The sequence below is a fragment of the Salarias fasciatus genome, chromosome 5, assembly GCF_902148845.1.
Source record: "Salarias fasciatus chromosome 5, fSalaFa1.1, whole genome shotgun sequence".
Classification (NCBI taxonomy): Eukaryota; Metazoa; Chordata; class Actinopteri; order Blenniiformes; family Blenniidae; genus Salarias; species Salarias fasciatus.
The window spans coordinates 19,081,015-19,097,861 of NC_043749.1; the positions used below are offsets into that span (position 1 = coordinate 19,081,015).

The window sequence follows — 16,847 nt, forward strand, 5'->3', positions numbered from 1 at the left end:
TGATATGCCTGTTAAACTGGACAGAGAGGAACCACAGCTCTCACAAAGTAAAATTACATTGAGAACGTCTGAAATCAAAGCAGGATACAAACAAAATACTGACTGAATTTGGTGAACAGTGACACCTGCTGGACTGAAATTTACAAAGCCACTGAACATGTGTAAATATAATTTACACCAGTAGAAAACCCTGTGACTGTTGGCTACCTGGTTGGGCGTGGCGATGGTCTTTTTCAACAGAGAAGACAATGCTAATGAAATCTGGCTTCTTTTTTTGGGAATGTGATATTCGCAACCAGAGAAGAGGTGATGCATTTAGTAAATTATCTCTCCTGCCATCAGAGCCCCACTTTTTGCAGACAGCCTTTAAAATGTGCTTGCCTGTCTTCTCAACATTCTCAGGCGTGACAAAACAAGCTGCGACCTTGACTTCACGCCATACAAGATATGATGTTGTAATAAGTACTAAATTGTAAATAAAATAAAATAAAATAGAATCTTCAGCTGGATATGAAACAGTATTTTGTGCGGAATACTCTGTACGCTCCTGAAAGTGAACGAATAAATACAAAATACAAATCCTCCGGCTCTGCATACATGCTTGCTTCGTCAAAAAGGAAAGAGAAATACTCTGAATTTATTTTGATTAGTTATACACTTTTGCGGTAGGTGGCGCTGTCTGTGAGCAGCGCTCTAGACGTGCGGCCGTAGAAGAAGTCGGCGGCCCTGAGGCTGCGGCCTCCTGGCTGCTGCCTGCGGCTCTGCAGACAGACCCAGCCCGGCCGGCTGCCTTCCGGAGCGGGCAGACAGCTGCTGCTGGGCCGGGAGGACAAATGTCAAACCTGGGGGGTGGACATGGGGAGGGGGGCGAGGAGGACGGGACAGTGCTCAAATGAAGAGGCTTTTTTTTGTTGAGAAATACTAATGTATTTTACTTTTCCCAACATTATTTTTGATATACTGTCTTGAGTTTTAAATAATCTATCTATTCTGTAGTCTTGTTCTTTATATTTAGTGAGAAAAAATAGATTTTGTACTTGAATTTTTTAATTTTATTTTTTCCAAATCAGCCAAATCTTTTTTTTAAATCTGTATTGGTGACACACACGTGCACACACACCCCGCCGTTAGGTGGCGTTCAATGACTTCACTCAGCATGGATGTGGGTGTGTGTGCTGCTGCTATCTGTTTAAACACTTCCTAGTTGTTTGTTCTGCAGGTTAGGAGTTTGAACAGCAGCGAGAAATGATGTGTATGAGTCCATTCACTCAGTGGTTTTGCAAATGCTTGATGATGGATGAGGATGAAAATGAAGGAAAGGAATAATAAAGTCTCATCAAGACTTTAAATTGAAAGGTTTTGGTTCCACCCAACAAAAGGAGAAATATGTGTACTGGACGCACCCTCGGCATGCATGCTTTATGCTACAGTGTCACATTATATATAGTCTGTATCAGCTTTTACAAGCACTATTGTGAGTGGAATTTTAAGTCTCCCATAATGTTTAAACTTCAGTTGGGAGTCATTTAATTCAACTATGAAAACCGCTCCAAGTTTAAAATGGGGTTCGATAAAATTATAATGAATTTTTAGAATGAATCTTTCTTTGAGAATCATGGTGTTCAGAACTGTGACTCACTGCATCATGTTATACATAAAATCACTAGAATCTCACATTACAAAATCCTTCAAATGTTATTGCATTGAATGAAGTAGCCTCCTAAATGTTTTTGTCTAATCTCCCATGTTTTATGTTTTCCCTACTGCATGTGTTCTTTTGGGATTCTCGAAATTATGATTCCGTTGTGTTTCTTGTTTTATTTTTGTGCTCTATTTTCTCATCATGTCTATGTGAGCTTCACTTCCTCCTATGTCAGTACTTTTCCGATTAGTCTCATTTCTGTCTGATCGCCTGGTGTCTCACCTGTCTCTCCTTCTCCTATTTCTCGGTGTGTTCCTGTGGGTTTGTGCTCCTCCCTCATGGTGATTTATCCCGCCCCTCATGTCACACCTGCTTCTGGTTTCCCATCCTCCTGTGGATTAAAGGCTTGAATTTGCCCTTGTCAGTCCATTTGCATTATCTGTCTGATTCCTTGGTCTTACTCAGTAAAGTTTAATTGTTTTATTCCTGCCAGTTTCATTCATGTGAAGAGTTTAAATAACCCCTTTAAGTTTGTTTTGTTATTCCACTTGTTGTTTCAGCTTTTGTCTATCACATACCTGTGCCTTAATGCTTCAGCCTTCATGCTTACAATAACATCTCCGTTGAGAGTCTTTACCTTCCAGTTAGAAATGCAACAAATAGCTCCTAAAACAAATATTCTCTGGGAGATGTCAACTTTCGCTGAATCACTGAAGACAATTTTACAGACAAATCAAACATTCAATGAAAAAGTTATTAAGTTGCCAAATGAGGCCTGAGTTCTTAGCTTTTGATCAAAAAAAGACAGGACATAAAATTCTTATTGACAGTTAAAGGTGCTGTAGGCAGGATTTTGCTCGTCAATGCAATTTTTCTGTGTTTTCTTTGGGTTAAATGTTAGAGTATCCATTGATAATCCTTTAGGAGTGTAGCATAACTGCACTACCGCGAGGGCGCAGCGTTTCCATCTGTCTCTGTTCTGAGCTGAAAAGGAATCTCGACAGCTCCAGGTATCTTTGACCAATCAGAAGAGCCCCTGAGGCTCTAACCGTGATTGGTCGAGGGGCGTTAGTCGCACGTTCTTGTGGAAGGGGCTTAACTTGCGTAAGGGCGTAATGTCAGAGAAAACAGGACAGGATTGGCTGTGCTGGGTTTCAAATCGCCATCTTAGATGGGTCAAATCGCCATCTTGCTTAGGTAACCCTAAACAAGATGGCAGAGATGCGGAATCCTGCCTACAGCACCTTTAACAAGTCCAAAACAATCTGCAAAAAAAAAAAAAAAAATCATTTGAAACATGTTTGTTTTAAGTACATGTCAAAACAACGGTCATGTATACTCACAGCATTAACATTTAGGGCTCTAATTTGACGGCGCAACTTGGCGATGATCAGCGGCGGAGGCAGCGCATTCCTATTTTCGACAGGCGCAGAAGAGGGTGTCTGGCAGGTCCGCTGCACTTGCACCGAGATGGGCGTGGCGGCGCACCAGGGGGAGGGGTCGACAGAATCAGCTGGGCGCAGTGATAGTTTCCAGAAGGTGTGAGCAGGCTGGGGAGCGGAGGATCTAATGACACTGACAGCTTGTCAGTGTCATGAAAGATACACACAATCACTCATGAACCACATAATTGTTTTTATTATCTTCTTTAGCACTAGAACATCCAAGACAATCTGACAGACCATTTGGGTTTTTAGAATTCAAATAAATCTGTTAAAAATAATTCCCCTGTCCTCTAATTCTTTGACTTTTCCTAAATATGTGTCTTGTATGTTTTTCTGAAGCAAATAAGGTCCTAACAATAACACAGATAATATTACAAAGCATTTATTCCTCCAAAGGCCAACAGTGGTCTGTGAGACTTATTATTTATTTATTTATTTATTTATTTATTATTATTATTATTATTATTATTATTATTATTAGACTGATTAAAATGATGCACTTCACGGGGCTTTTTTTTTCTTCTGTGATTGATTTGTTTTGGTTCATGCGCGCATCTGAACAGGGGGCTAGCTCTGACAGCAGACAATCAGACAGATGACCAAAAATATCAAGCAAATCCCAAAAGAAAGATAGTAAAAACAGGCATAAATAAGAGATATAAGGTGGAAGAAGCTTTAGCAATGATACAGGAGGTCAGTGAGGGGGAATCGGATGGCGGAGACGTGTCGGACATCAGCGATCTTGACTGGAGTGAAGAGGAGGAATGTTCTGAATCAGAGTCAGAACAGTCGCGGGACAAACAGCGAAACAAATATAATGGTGCTGCCCCAAAAATACCTGACCGACCTCCAGCTGCTGTACAGTCCAGCGTAGAACCTGCAGTGGCGCATGGAAGCGCTCACGCGTCACCTCCAGGTAGAGAATTACTGTAGGCTGCTGTCAGTTTACAACTAAATAATAATAACATAAAATGGTGTAAAATTATTATTATTATTATTATTATTATTTAAACTAATGTAATAAATCTGAGCACAACAGTGAACACGGTATTGACAGCAGGGGCACTGCAGCGTCTCCAGATGTGCCAGTTACAGATTCAGGTAAAATATTATATCCTCCATTAAAGTACAGCAAACCATGTATTTTTCGTTTCCAAAAATTAATTTTAGAACGAACATATTTTCTGAATAAATACCTTTGTCCTGTTGAGCCTGCAGTCCCAGAATAAAATGAGCAGGGTGAGGACGGGTCGGTGTGGGAAGGTGTCCGTCCTGGTGCGCAAACGGGGAGACTTATTTTACTAATTTTAATATGTTCTTGATTATTATTGACAGTTAATAATACAACTATTTTGTGTGTGTTGGCGTGTGTGTGCGTGTGTATCAGGGAAACGAGTGCGCGGAGTGTGAATGAGAGGTACGCTGCGCAAATGCGCACTGTAAAAAGTTCAATACATTTTAAAACCTGATTTTAGGCATTAATAAAGCAGATATGAGGCAGACGTTTTGCTGATCCACTTGATTTAATATTTTGTTTCTTTACCTTAATTTCTAATGCATTAGATTACAGAAAAGCAACCTGTTGGTGTGCTCCTGCACAAAAACACTGCATATGACAGCCTGGCTGACCATAGTGGCCTTTGGAGGGGGGTAAGAATGCTGGCAACACGTGAAGCAGAGCGGAGGACGGAGCAGATAGCAGATGTCGCCACCATTCTCTCATAAATGATTATCCTTCGTCTGGGATGGCCGGAATGCCATGTGTGTGATAGGAATTACAGGGAATCATTTCAGAGGACATCGATCTGATGACAACTGAACCAGCAGTCCTAAGTAGACTCACCCAGCTCCGCTGTGCAGCTGCGCTGAGTGATTGGCACCTGTAATTCTTTGTGCTTTCCCAAATGTATCTTTAAGAGTTATGATGCACACAAATAAAAACAGATTTTCCCTTTCCCTACAAAGTCTGTATGTAGCCGCTAAATGCAGGGTGTCTGCATTTTTATTTCATTTGTCTGGCTCCCCAAGCTCTACAAGAGATTATTTATTTCAAAATGCAGTCATATACATTGTTGCTTCACTATGGTTTAGTATTGAGGCCAGGAAATAAAATGTATTTCATCATGTTAATGTAGCAGTGTCCTTCTTTGAAAAAAAGGAGAGGTGTTCATTTGATTGGTCAAATTGCGCTCAGCTGGGTTAAACCCACTTTCTCTCCTCTCTCTTGCGCCACCTGCGCCGGTGGGCGGGATGGAGGCGTGACTGCGCCTGGTTCACGAAATTGGGACAATTTTCTGGACACGCCCCGTTGACTTTATCCGCCGACGGCACACTCTGCCCTCCGCTGACAGCGGGCGGATTCGGCGCAGTCTGCGAAGTTAGAGCCCTTAGTGTGAGGGACAGTGGGACACAGCCAGTGATTTTAAAGTGAAATGCTCTTTCTTTTACAGCCACCGTATAAACTCAGTTTAACTTGGAATCGTTGACCGTCGGCCTCATTGTAGATGAGGATGACAGGAAGTAAACAAGGAGCTCGTGCAGGACTTTGTGGATCGGTGCCAACAAAACTGGCCTTCGGATCAATGCAGGGAAAGCTAAAGAGCTGGAGGCTGAGGTCTCTCAGAGTACAGGGGACACTCCTGAGGATGTTTTATGATACTGTGGTGGCATCAACCATCTTTTATGGAGTAATCTGCTACAGGCAGAAAGAGATTTGACAGCCTAATAAGGAAGGCCAGCTCCGTCCTGGAGTGGCCCCTCGACTCAGTGGAGGTAGTTAGAGAGAGAAGGATGATGGCCAAGCTGTCTGTCATCCATGATGGACAATGACTCACAACCCATGTAGGACACAATAGCATCTCTGCAGAGCTCCTGCAGTGACTTCAGGCTGTGTTATTGAAAAGGTGGGAAGGAGAGATACTGCAGGTATTTCTTTCCAGCTGCTGTCAGACTGTACAATCAATCAACACTGCTCCTCGAACTGTGCAACAAACACTCAATTCTCCCAGTACAGTAATTGAGTTTAATATCTATTTTTAAATGGAGGTGCAGTAGAGCAAAATTCAGGTAGCTCAGCTTGTGTTTATACTTTTTATACACACTGTATTTTTTATTGCTAAAGTTTGTAGCTTTCTCTGTGTGACTGTCGACATGTTGTTGTGACACTGCAAATTTCTCATAAAAGTTTATCTTATCTTATTTCGTTGCTCAGCCTGGCGAACGAATAAATACCGGTGACACATCTGACTGCCATCATGACTCTGAAGACACGGAACAAGAAAATGATTGACCAAGTGCTATTACAGTAGCTCTGACTGTAAATTCTGCCATGCAAATTCTTCACTCTTCCTCTAATGGCTAAATTCTTCTCAGATAAATCTAGACTATGGGAGGCGACATGTTTGACTCCAGGGCCCGTCTTCGGTGCCTGCTCGAATACTACAAAGGTACGTTTGTACACTGACTGACAGGATCTGCTGCAGGCCTGGACATGACCACACTGCAGTTCCAACTGACTACTGGAAGGAGTTTCAGGTTTATTATGAGTCTGAGTTCAAGGCCAAAACAATCCGAGAGGGAGGAAGTGCAAAAGAATTCCGAAAGCATCTGTTTGTTAAGGTAACTGGAACAAAGAATTCCCAGGTAAAAGTGACTCCTGTTAGTAAGTAATAAGCTCCAGTTTCAATGTTTTTTTTTTGCTTATCACCTCAACAGCATACTATGACTACATATAAATAGTGTCCAACATAAAAAAAGCAATCAATTTGGGGATTTAGGTTTATTAATTACAGTTTGAAACATTTCTTTCTTTTTCAGGTCCCTCATACTACCCCCTACCCCTTTAAAAAAATTGAATTCTGCTTATAAATTACCAGAAAACAGAGCAAAAAACATGTTTTACACTTTAGAGAAGTCAGTGATTTGTTCCCAAAAAGAAAGTTAAAAAAAGAGCTGGGCCTGAACCACACAAAACATTTTCTTTTTCGTTTTCTCATGGCAGACAATTAACTATGGTATTCTGTTGTGCACACTAAACATCACAGTCAGTTTACTTTTGTCTGATTCATAATCACATGAATCCAGATAATTCTTGCCGGAGCGAAAACGTAAACAGAGAGATGAACAGCTTTTATGCTGCTACTGAAAGACTTTGTCCCCCGCCAAGGCCTGTTTGGAGCCTGAAAGGGAGCAACATGAGCCGCCACACTGTGGGAAACACTTCTTCATTCATGCTCTATCAACCTGTTCAACAGGATACAGCACAAATTGGTCAGAAAACAAAAGTCGAGTCTGAGTAAAAATGCTGATAATAACACAATGTGAAGATATTTACAATCCAGAAATTAAAACATACATGAAAAAAATGCATTTAAATATGCATAATTATGAACAAGTCATTGTTTCAAACCAAAAATTCAGCACACATTTTATGACTCTTCTCATAAAAATCCCACCTTGATTGTTAATCTGTAAACCCATGAAGTCCTGGTGCAACACTGGCATACTTTTCTGAGGTCACATGTAATCTGAGCATGTTTTAGAGGATACTGTTTTCACCTTCAGAAACAGGGACCAGTTGAATGCCTATCAAATACAGCGAGAAACAAATATCTGGGTGGGCTACAGATTTTCGTGGTAAAGGTACTTTATTTTGCAGCCTAAACTCTTCTCCAAATTTAAAACTATTGTCCAAAAACAAAGCTCCTGATTTCATTCCTTGTCATCTAACAAAACTGTAATACACTGTATTAACTATCTGACCCAGTGCCTTCTTGTTCCCAGTGACAGTGCATGTTTTGGTCTTGTGGTAATGCAGGTCCCGCATAAAAATAGATGAATCACGTTTAGATAATAGAGTGGGAGTGTTTTATGGTGAAGATTAACCTGACAGTGGAACTGCTTCCCAAAAATCCTTCTTTCTTTTCAATAAACTTCTTGAATCCATTTCTTGGATCTTGTCTTCTGTGAAAAAAAAAAAAAAAAACTTTTTCCATGTAAGCGAAAAACACTGATTAACACATGCATAGGTTTTCATGTGTTAATATTTCACTTTCAGATACTAACATAAGGCACTCCCATTACAAATGTCCACCCGAGAGACTCAGGCTTGAGCCAAGTTGTTTAGTGCATCCGATGGCAGCAGATCCAGCAGACTGTCCTCCACTATCAATCCACTGCGAGTCAGCAGGGGACAGTCCATTATCTCCAGAGGAAGAGACTCCAGGGGATTGCCTTTAATATCCAGACGAACCAGTTGGGCCAGGCTGGCCACTCTGGAGTTAATGTATGACAAGCGGTTGTTACTGAGAACCAGTGTTTTTAGCCTTTTACAGGAGAAGAGCTCATCTGGCAGAGTTTCTATGGAGTTGAATGCAGCAGAAAAGAACTGAAGGCCCTGCAGGATGCCAATTTCAGGAGGGAGATTGGTGATCTGATTGTGGGAGAGATCCAGGTGCCTGAGTTTGGTGCAGTAGAACAGTCGGGAAGGGAGCTTCCATATCTTGTTCCAGCTGATGTCCAGTGTCTCCAGTGCGTGCAGCTTACTGATGTGGTCAGGGATGTAAGTGATTTTGTTGTGCCACAGCCGGAGTGTCACTAAGCGCTGGCAGTGCTGCAGGCTCAGAATCTCCTCCACCGTGGTCAGTTTGTTTTCCTTCAGGTCCAACTCCTGCAGATTGCTCAGGCTGAAGACGGCGCTTGGGATGCGTTCCAACTCACAGCCCACAACCTCCAGTGAACATAGATTGATTAGCTTCTTCAGGATGCTGAACGCTTGGAGCTTGACTCCCTCGTTGTGGATGTACAGTCGCTGCAGTTGTAACGCAACATCTGCTAAAGTAGGGGGGATCTTTGAAAGATTAGAGCGGAGAGTGAGGACCCTCAATGCTCGAAGTTCCCGGAGAGAGTCCAGGCTGCCACTCTTGGACATCTCATTGGCCAGGGGGCCATTCAGGTGCAACTCCTCAAGGCCATTTAAAGTGTACATCCACACAGGCAAGTCCTCAGCATTTTCGAAAGCTACACGTAAAATCTTCAGTCTTTGCTTGAGGTGGTTCAGTGCGGGCAGCTGGAGCTTTGCAGGGCAATACACCAGCGACAACTCCTGCAGAGAGTCTAACTTTGCTATACTGGGTGGGATGGTTACATTATTAACTTGTTCCAGTTTGAGAGATTCCATTTCTGCAATGTCAAAGACTGTGTCAGGAAGCCCTGGCAGCATTAGCAGGTGCAGCTCCAGTCGGTCACTGGAGTTCTTCGCCAGACGGCCGCGCAGCTTTTTGGCAGTCCATTCATGGTTGAGATTAAGCTGATGGAGGCGGCTCTCACTGACCTCAGAAAGGAAGACAGCAAATCTCTTAGAGTAGAGAGCATCGTATTGGTCCACAAGGTGGAAGAGGAACGCAAAATCATTCTTTACGTCCGGTATGTCGTTTATGCCCGTCTCCAGCCTGACGTGATCAAAGGAGTACTCCTTCAGAGGTCGATGAAACAGCCAGTAAAGGGTGTAGATGCACAGAAGTCCGTATACTCCCACAAAGCAGAAATAGCAGTAAGCAAGCTTGGAAAAAAGATTGGCTCTGTTGTGGTTACAGCAATAGATGTCAAAACCAGTGATATCAGGAGGGACATAACAGCGCACAACTATCTCGATGTGTTGCACCAGAAAAGCAGTATAGATCATAATTAATATGAACTTAAAGACTTTCAATGATGTTTGTAAGACATACATGCGGTGCAGGAGGCTTGCCTCCTCCACATGAGTCCGAAATTTCTTTACTTTCTCAAAAAGAGCTTTGGCCTGCTCTCCTTCCTTCTTATCCAATACAGAAAGAGTAGACTGAGGCTCTGGGCTTTTCTTCTCTGGGTTAGACTTGACAGAGGAGGAGCGAAGGAGCAGCCCTACAGTCTCCTCCTCATTCGGTCGCCGTTCGGTGGGATCCTTCGATATGGTGTTTCTACGCAAACTCACAAGCTTCTCCTCCCCTCTCTCCTCAGAAACTTCACTCAGGGCCCTGGTGGTCCAGGGTGAGTCAAAACATTTAACCAGAATGGTGACGAAGAGGTCAATTTTAGAAGAAGTCCCCGGGAACTTGAACCAGAAGCTGCTTGCTACCATGAAGATCATAGTGTGGATCACAACCAGGTATGGGAAGAACTTGGCATACCAGTGAACGAACCTCTCGTAGCAATAGTGGTTGACAAACACATACTGGTGAATGTCCAGATTGTTTTTGCGACCGAAGACCTCCCGGATGATGGGGCTCACGGGCGTGGAAAGTGAGTGTTGGCCCGTCTCGTTGATTCTGTAGTTACGGATGTGACTGCAGTCTATCGCCTCAGGGGTGGAGCTGGTGAAGGGGCTAGGCACGCATGCAATCTTGTCTTGGGTGAGCTGTGGATAAATGAAAGAAGGTAGAAAAATAACATAAGACGATGGATTTTTCTGAAATCATAAAGAACTCTGTGATATTAGTTTGTATGGAGTGAATCTGAAACATGACAATAAAGCACTGTTGAACATGACAGTGACGTGAGTTATAAGCAATTTCTGCACAACACTGACGGACCAAGGTACTTCAAGTTAAGTCTTATAGTCACTTAATTGAAACATGAGAAACTCCTACATTTTGAGCCTTGTGTTCAAAACCAAAATGACATTTTGTTTTTATCAGTTCAGATAACAGTAACTTAAGAAGCACTTAAGAACCCATCGTTCCTTGAGGATTATAAGACAAACCACATGCAATGCATTTCTGACTTTTTGGGGCTGTGACTACTACTGCTTACTATCTGAAATGTCACATATACGTTCAATCACCCCTCAAGAGTAAATTTATTCAATCAGTTTTGATAGTTTCAACAAGCTACAGTTGCTGTAGAAATCTATGTAGTACATTTTAGATAACACTTACATAGTGCAAAAATATTGTAATCAAACTACACGTGTAGTGTCTGAGAAGTGAAGTTCAATCTGCCTCAGACAATCAGAAGAGGGCGAATAATCTGTTTCTGTTTGATTGGACACAAACTTATCAGTATTATGTTTTTTGATGCATTTCCGTCTTGGTTTTGATCACACCAGTTATGGAATGCCATGGAACATCGCAGCGTCTCCTATCATACTGATCCAGATGACACACAACTTTATATTTCAGCGTTATCACATAACTGCAGTTCTTTACTTTCATTGAGTAGGTACATATATTCATCAAATCCATGAGTGGATGTGCCAGAATGTTCTCTAACTGACTCTTTCTCCCCCCTGAAATATGTGAAATGTCTTAGATTGCTGTGTACGTTTTTATCTGTTGAAGGTTCAATCACACTCTTGATCCAGATAATGTTTCAGTGCCTTCAAGGTTCAGAACCTCCAGTCCAGTTTACTTATCCTCTCATGTTTCAGTTTTTATGCACCTCTGTTAAGTCTCTAGAGTTGTACGAGTTACCATAATGAGCTGATTTTGTTGCTTTAACATCTGTAAAACACTATCACATGTTCTTGCTTTGAACTACTTGCTAACACCTGCGATGTGTTCAGCCTTTGGTGTTCAGGTTCTGTTTACACAGTGCTGCTAAAGAAGCGACCAAGAAGCAGAATAAGAAAGTTATTATCACCGATTTCAGAAAGAGTCTTTTTCTTTTCTTCTGTGCTATTTTAATGTGACACAGAAATGATAATCAGGTGGAGGGGGGCACATTATGCAGCATGTTAGTGATCTGAAATGAGCAATAAGTGGGTCAGAGGAAACAAGCTAGTTCAACTATAATGTCTGCATTTTGGCCTGAGTTGTCAGAATTGTTGCACCTTTCAAGTAGGAGAAGAGGATAGGAACAAAATACGACTACAATTTACCCTGATATGTCAAAGTAGAGACAAAAGGGACTGTTTTGACAAACCTATGACCATGGAGGGGCTGGTCTGAACACGCCTCACCTGCAAGGTGCAGCCAAAGACTCCAAGCATGAGCATAGCAATGCACAGGTATTCGGAGAAAACATCCCACCATGGCTTGAGGACCCGATACTTCTCCCGCTGCTCTGAGGCCAAGTTTCTGAATTCACCCACTGGGATCATCCTGGCTGCTGCTGCTGCTCGCTGGCGGAAGAAAAGAAGCTTTGAACACAGTGCTGTCTCACAGGGACCTCCTGGAAACAGGTTTTAAAGTTACATGACACACAAAATACAGTCTGTTAATGAAATACTGATTTCATGGTAAAGACAACTGAGGACAAGCTGTAGGTATCTGTGGCTGTGGCTGGCTGAGCAGTCTGCACTCAAAGTGGATAAACTTGTCTGACAACAAAAGTGACTCTCCCAAAACAGCGTGGTGGGAACTTCCAAGCAGTGTTTTAGATACACGTTATTACATGTTAAATGTTGACAAAACCGACAAACACACAAATCCTTTAAAAGCACAAGTGTATCAAAAGCTATCATTTAAAGTTGTTTTTGAAATTTTTCAAATATGTCTTAAACCTGAGCAAAACACTGTCTCAAACCTTTAGTTTGTTTTCCCAGTTTCAAATTCCTTTTTTCTTCTAATTATAGAAACTTCTGCACTTGGTAAAGTCACATCAACTTTACAAACGACAGGTTCGCAATAAACCTGGAAAGAATAATAAATCAACTTTTAAAAAGTCTGAGAAATAGCTTGTTTTCAGCAGAAACATTGAAGAAAGAAACAAAGTAGAAAAACCGGCATGGGACAGGTGAGTTTCTCCTACCTGCGTCTGTGCGCCGCGCTGCAGTCCGGTCCGGCCAGAGGCGGCAGGGTTTCCTCATCAGGAATGGGACGCGCTCACCGGAGTGAAGGCGGAGAGGAATGGAACGAGACATCCGGGACAGACTTTCACAATAAAGTGCCAGTCAAGAGAAAAGTGGCGACAAAACAGAAACGCAACAGATTCATCCTCTGAAGCTTATTTAATATGCGTTAAAAATGAAATGCAACAAGTGTTTTTTTTTTTTTTTATTCTCTACTTCAGGTCATAAATCTCGAGAGAGAAAGAAACAGCATCCATTTAAATTAGAATATGGAAAAATAGAATAAAATGTAAAATACTTTATTGATCCAAGAGAGAAACAAAATACCTCATAAATATTTCATACAACCAATTTTACCCTTATCTTTCAATTAATTTTTGACATTAATTATTTCATATTCAAGTAACGGTTTAATAAAAGCAAATATATTCTTCTGAAGTACATCAAAATAATCTTTCCTGTCGGAAACAGACTTTACAGATCAATTTTCCCCTACAAAAGTATTTTTTTGCTCCCTGGGCTGTCTGGCCTCTCTTTGCTGGATTAGGCTTCATACTGATTTAAGTCCACATAATCAGAGACCTTTTCCTCCTGGATAATAATAATAATAAGGGTCTCTCATGGCCACCTGTCAGGAAATGAGATGTGTGAGCAGCAGCTATCATGGGTGGTCGATTCATGGCAGGCTGGCAGCAACTTTAAACTCACTGAAAGCAAAAAAAAAAAAAAAAAAAAAAAAAAAAAAAAAAAAAACATACTTGAGAATGACATTTCTGGAAGTCTAACACTTGAAATACTTAAAAGCAGATTTAGTTGCTGAGCCATGGCGCCTCCCAGTGGCCACATCTGCTATGAAATTTTGCATAAAAAAATGAGAGGAAGCGACAAAGGCTTTGCTCATATGTCATTAAGTTTGATTGATTCGTTTTCATTTTTCTTTGAACAGATTTAAGATACTTATGCTTGTGATACCTTTGATTTACTTATGAATTCAAAATTGTTATTGGAACGCGGCAAACATATGGGTGAATCTGTGTGCAAATACTCTGTCTCCATTTATTAACTCAGACGGATTGCAGAATACATTTTACCTATTCCATCTCCTGCATCACTCCTCAGGATAAAAAGTACATTTGGAAAAGTGTGTAGCGTTTTGCATATATTAGGTGTTTTTTGTTTTAGATTATGACAGTGATATAGGCATTATGAATGGAGTTGGATCAATGGCAAGGCCTCCATTATAATAGTTGAAGAAAGCACAACTCTCATTACCCATTTCACACTTTTGTCCTGTTCATGGGAGCATCAGAGGATCTGTGCGGTCTGCAATAACTTCTTCCCTCAAGCCATCGGTGCTGTGAACTGATTTAGAAAACATGACTATTTCCAGACAAAGAGGATTTGATGTACGCTCATGATGCAATATCACACTGAAAGTGTATTTGTAGTTTACTTGAGGAGACTTTTTACATTTTCAAGGATTTTTCACAGACTTTTCAGATGGCTTACTGTCTGATTGACTTTTTACTGTCGACCTCTCTGTGATCTGCATGTGTATGGTTTCAAAATGTTAACAAAAGAGGAAGTATTAATCAGAACAGCATTACTCACTGTGAAACAATACTGAAGTTCTGCAAAGTGCTATCTTTAGCAATAAAGGGGAAGTTTTCAGGCATTCAGTTATTTGGATATAAATAGACAAGATATGATAACATGACAATATTCTATTTAAACCACACTGAAAATCTGAAGAATCCAAGGAGCAAAGGTAAATGACATGTTTTTATTTGTCCGTTTTCATCTGAATGAAGCATGATCAATCATACAGATATATAAAAAGGAATACATTCAAAATAAACATAACAAAACACACAGCTGTATTTAAAAAAGAGAATAAATGTCATACCATTTTAAACACTGTGTTGAAAGTTAGCAACACACAGTAAAAGGTCATTCTGTCGGGTTTCAAATGTAACTGATCTAATTTATTGTTGCATGATGATATTGTTTCATGTACCAATAGTGATAAACTGAAATGTTGCTTTCTGCAATCCAAACTCTCCCACTTCCACAGAGTCCCCTGGGGTTCCACTCCCCCACACAAGCAAAGCGTTATCGCTTCTTCTTGCTCTCTTTCTTTGGTTTCTGTCGAATTTGAGGCACTGGTCCTTTTGGCTTCTTCATCTGCTCCACAGTCTTACCATCAGTGGACTCGGCCTCCTCCTGTGAAGCAGAAACACATGAGACATTCAACAGAGAAGCTCTGTCTTTGTTTCAAAAGAGTGTAAAAGTATACAAATGCTAACTAAAACCCCAAAGCCAAAAGAGATCATAATGCTTTTGAGAATGAATCAATCACACAGGTGCTTTTTGTCCTCAGTAAACCTGTAAGGACACTGTTTGTTTTATTGAACGAAGTGAGCACAGGAGGTAAGCAAGATGCACATGCCATCAACATATTCATTATAACGTTTCACAAATGGTACGCTGTTTAAAATCAGCTTCATTTAATCAGAGGTGTGATAAAACTCCCAAATACATGCACACCAGACAGAAGGGACTTGGCTTTGTTCTGGCAGCTCAGTCTTTGTTATTGTGCTGGCAGGGAAGAAAATGACAACAGGCTGCAGTAAAAGATGAAATGGCGACATGCTGTGGAGAAGAATCAGCACATCTGATAACATCTCAGAATAGAGTAATGAAAGACTGGATTTAATTTCTTGTGTGTAAAAATAAATCTCTCCTGACAGTTGTTAGCATGGAGACTGTGAGAGCAGCCCTGGTTCGCTCAGTCCTCAAAGAAACTGCACTTGATGATGTCTGTTTTAAAGACTTGTCTGAGAGGACAACATTCAAGCAAAACTTAAAGATGACTTCAACAATTTTATTGATATACAATTGTCAGTTGTACCACACAACAAAATTGTAATGGCAGTCTTCTTTATATTAAAAAAAGAAAAAAAGCTACAATACAGAATTTAGTGTTGCATTTCCAGGAAACTGCAAGAAAAAAATGTATGTTGTCTGATGCTGAATATGAGGAAATGTTCATGGGTGTGGCTAATAGAATGTCTGCAATTACAGGACAAAAATGTGAAGCACTGTACAAGAACTTTTGTTTTTGTGTTCTGTTTTTAGTCATGCAGATCTTTTCTACTTGGGTCAAATAAATCTGAATCAGTCATCAAACAAAGGATTGTCTTAATTATGGAAAGTTCCCATCTAATCAGTGGCCCCTTCAAAGATGATTATTTTCTGTGTCTGATCAATTAAAATTCATGTACACAAAACAAATTGATTGCATCCAATCAGTTCTCAAAAAAATCTGAACAGGAACTTCTTTTATGCCCAATTCTTGAATGAAGGTAATAAAATGATTGACGTAATAAAAAATAAATAGCACACAACATTTAAATCATATATGGTGGTAAAAAGCCAATTCAGGCTGTTTATCCAGTCAAATATCTGTAAAACACAAATAAGAGAAACACTACAATGTTTTGCAATGTCTGCTTCTCCTCATCACCTCTTACCTGCTCATGGCCCTTGGACGTGGGGAATATGACAGCCAGGATGCAGATGAGCTGGAAGATGGCTCCTAAAAACAACCCATATCGGAGGATGCTTTCCAAAAAGGTGGGTTCGGGGACCTCTGGAGGGGACAGGTCCAGTTCTGCAGACATGACGCTGCTCGGATCTCTCAGTGACCTGTAGTACAGTTACAGTAAAATCTGAGAACCAGGACGATTTGCTGTCGGTTCGCTGTGTTAATAGATGACAAAAGGGACGCACCTTGTTGTTATCGTTGCCGGTGTGTGCTCCTCAAAGTCAGAGCGAAGGAAATCAGTCAAAACGTGAGACTAAACCAAAGTAATACTTAAAACAAAAACGACAACAGTTTCACAAAAAGAGTGAAAAAAATTAAATCCGTCGGAAGTGACGTCACTTCCTCTGTCGACGGTGGCTTGTTAGAAAAGTATCGCCCCCTAATGGT

At 40.9% G+C, this 16,847-nt stretch overlaps 2 protein-coding genes across 3 annotated transcripts; both read right to left on the reverse strand.

The window, feature by feature from the left end:
• Positions 1 to 5,370: 5,370 nt before the first annotated feature.
• Positions 5,371 to 12,862, reverse strand: LOC115389194 (volume-regulated anion channel subunit LRRC8C). 2 transcript variants are annotated; one of them, XM_030092656.1, is made up of 3 exons: positions 12,814 to 12,862; positions 12,023 to 12,184; positions 5,371 to 10,480 (listed from the first exon to the last, which is right to left on the reverse strand). In XM_030092656.1, exons 2-3 carry the CDS (start codon positions 12,161 to 12,163, stop codon positions 8,189 to 8,191), a joined length of 2,433 nt encoding a protein of 810 aa, XP_029948516.1. In that variant the 5' UTR covers positions 12,164 to 12,184; positions 12,814 to 12,862; the 3' UTR covers positions 5,371 to 8,188. The 2 variants fall into 2 exon arrangements, with proteins under 2 accessions (XP_029948516.1, XP_029948517.1); XM_030092657.1 differs by lacking the exon at positions 12,814 to 12,862 and adding an exon at positions 12,589 to 12,779.
• Positions 12,863 to 14,627: 1,765 nt separating this feature from the next.
• Positions 14,628 to 16,791, reverse strand: manbal (mannosidase beta like). The gene is made up of 3 exons (XM_030092007.1): positions 16,646 to 16,791; positions 16,387 to 16,561; positions 14,628 to 15,076 (listed from the first exon to the last, which is right to left on the reverse strand). The coding sequence occupies exons 2-3, from the start codon at positions 16,534 to 16,536 to the stop codon at positions 14,966 to 14,968; spliced, it is 261 nt and encodes an 86-aa protein (XP_029947867.1). The 5' UTR covers positions 16,537 to 16,561; positions 16,646 to 16,791; the 3' UTR covers positions 14,628 to 14,965.
• Positions 16,792 to 16,847: the final 56 nt, after the last annotated feature.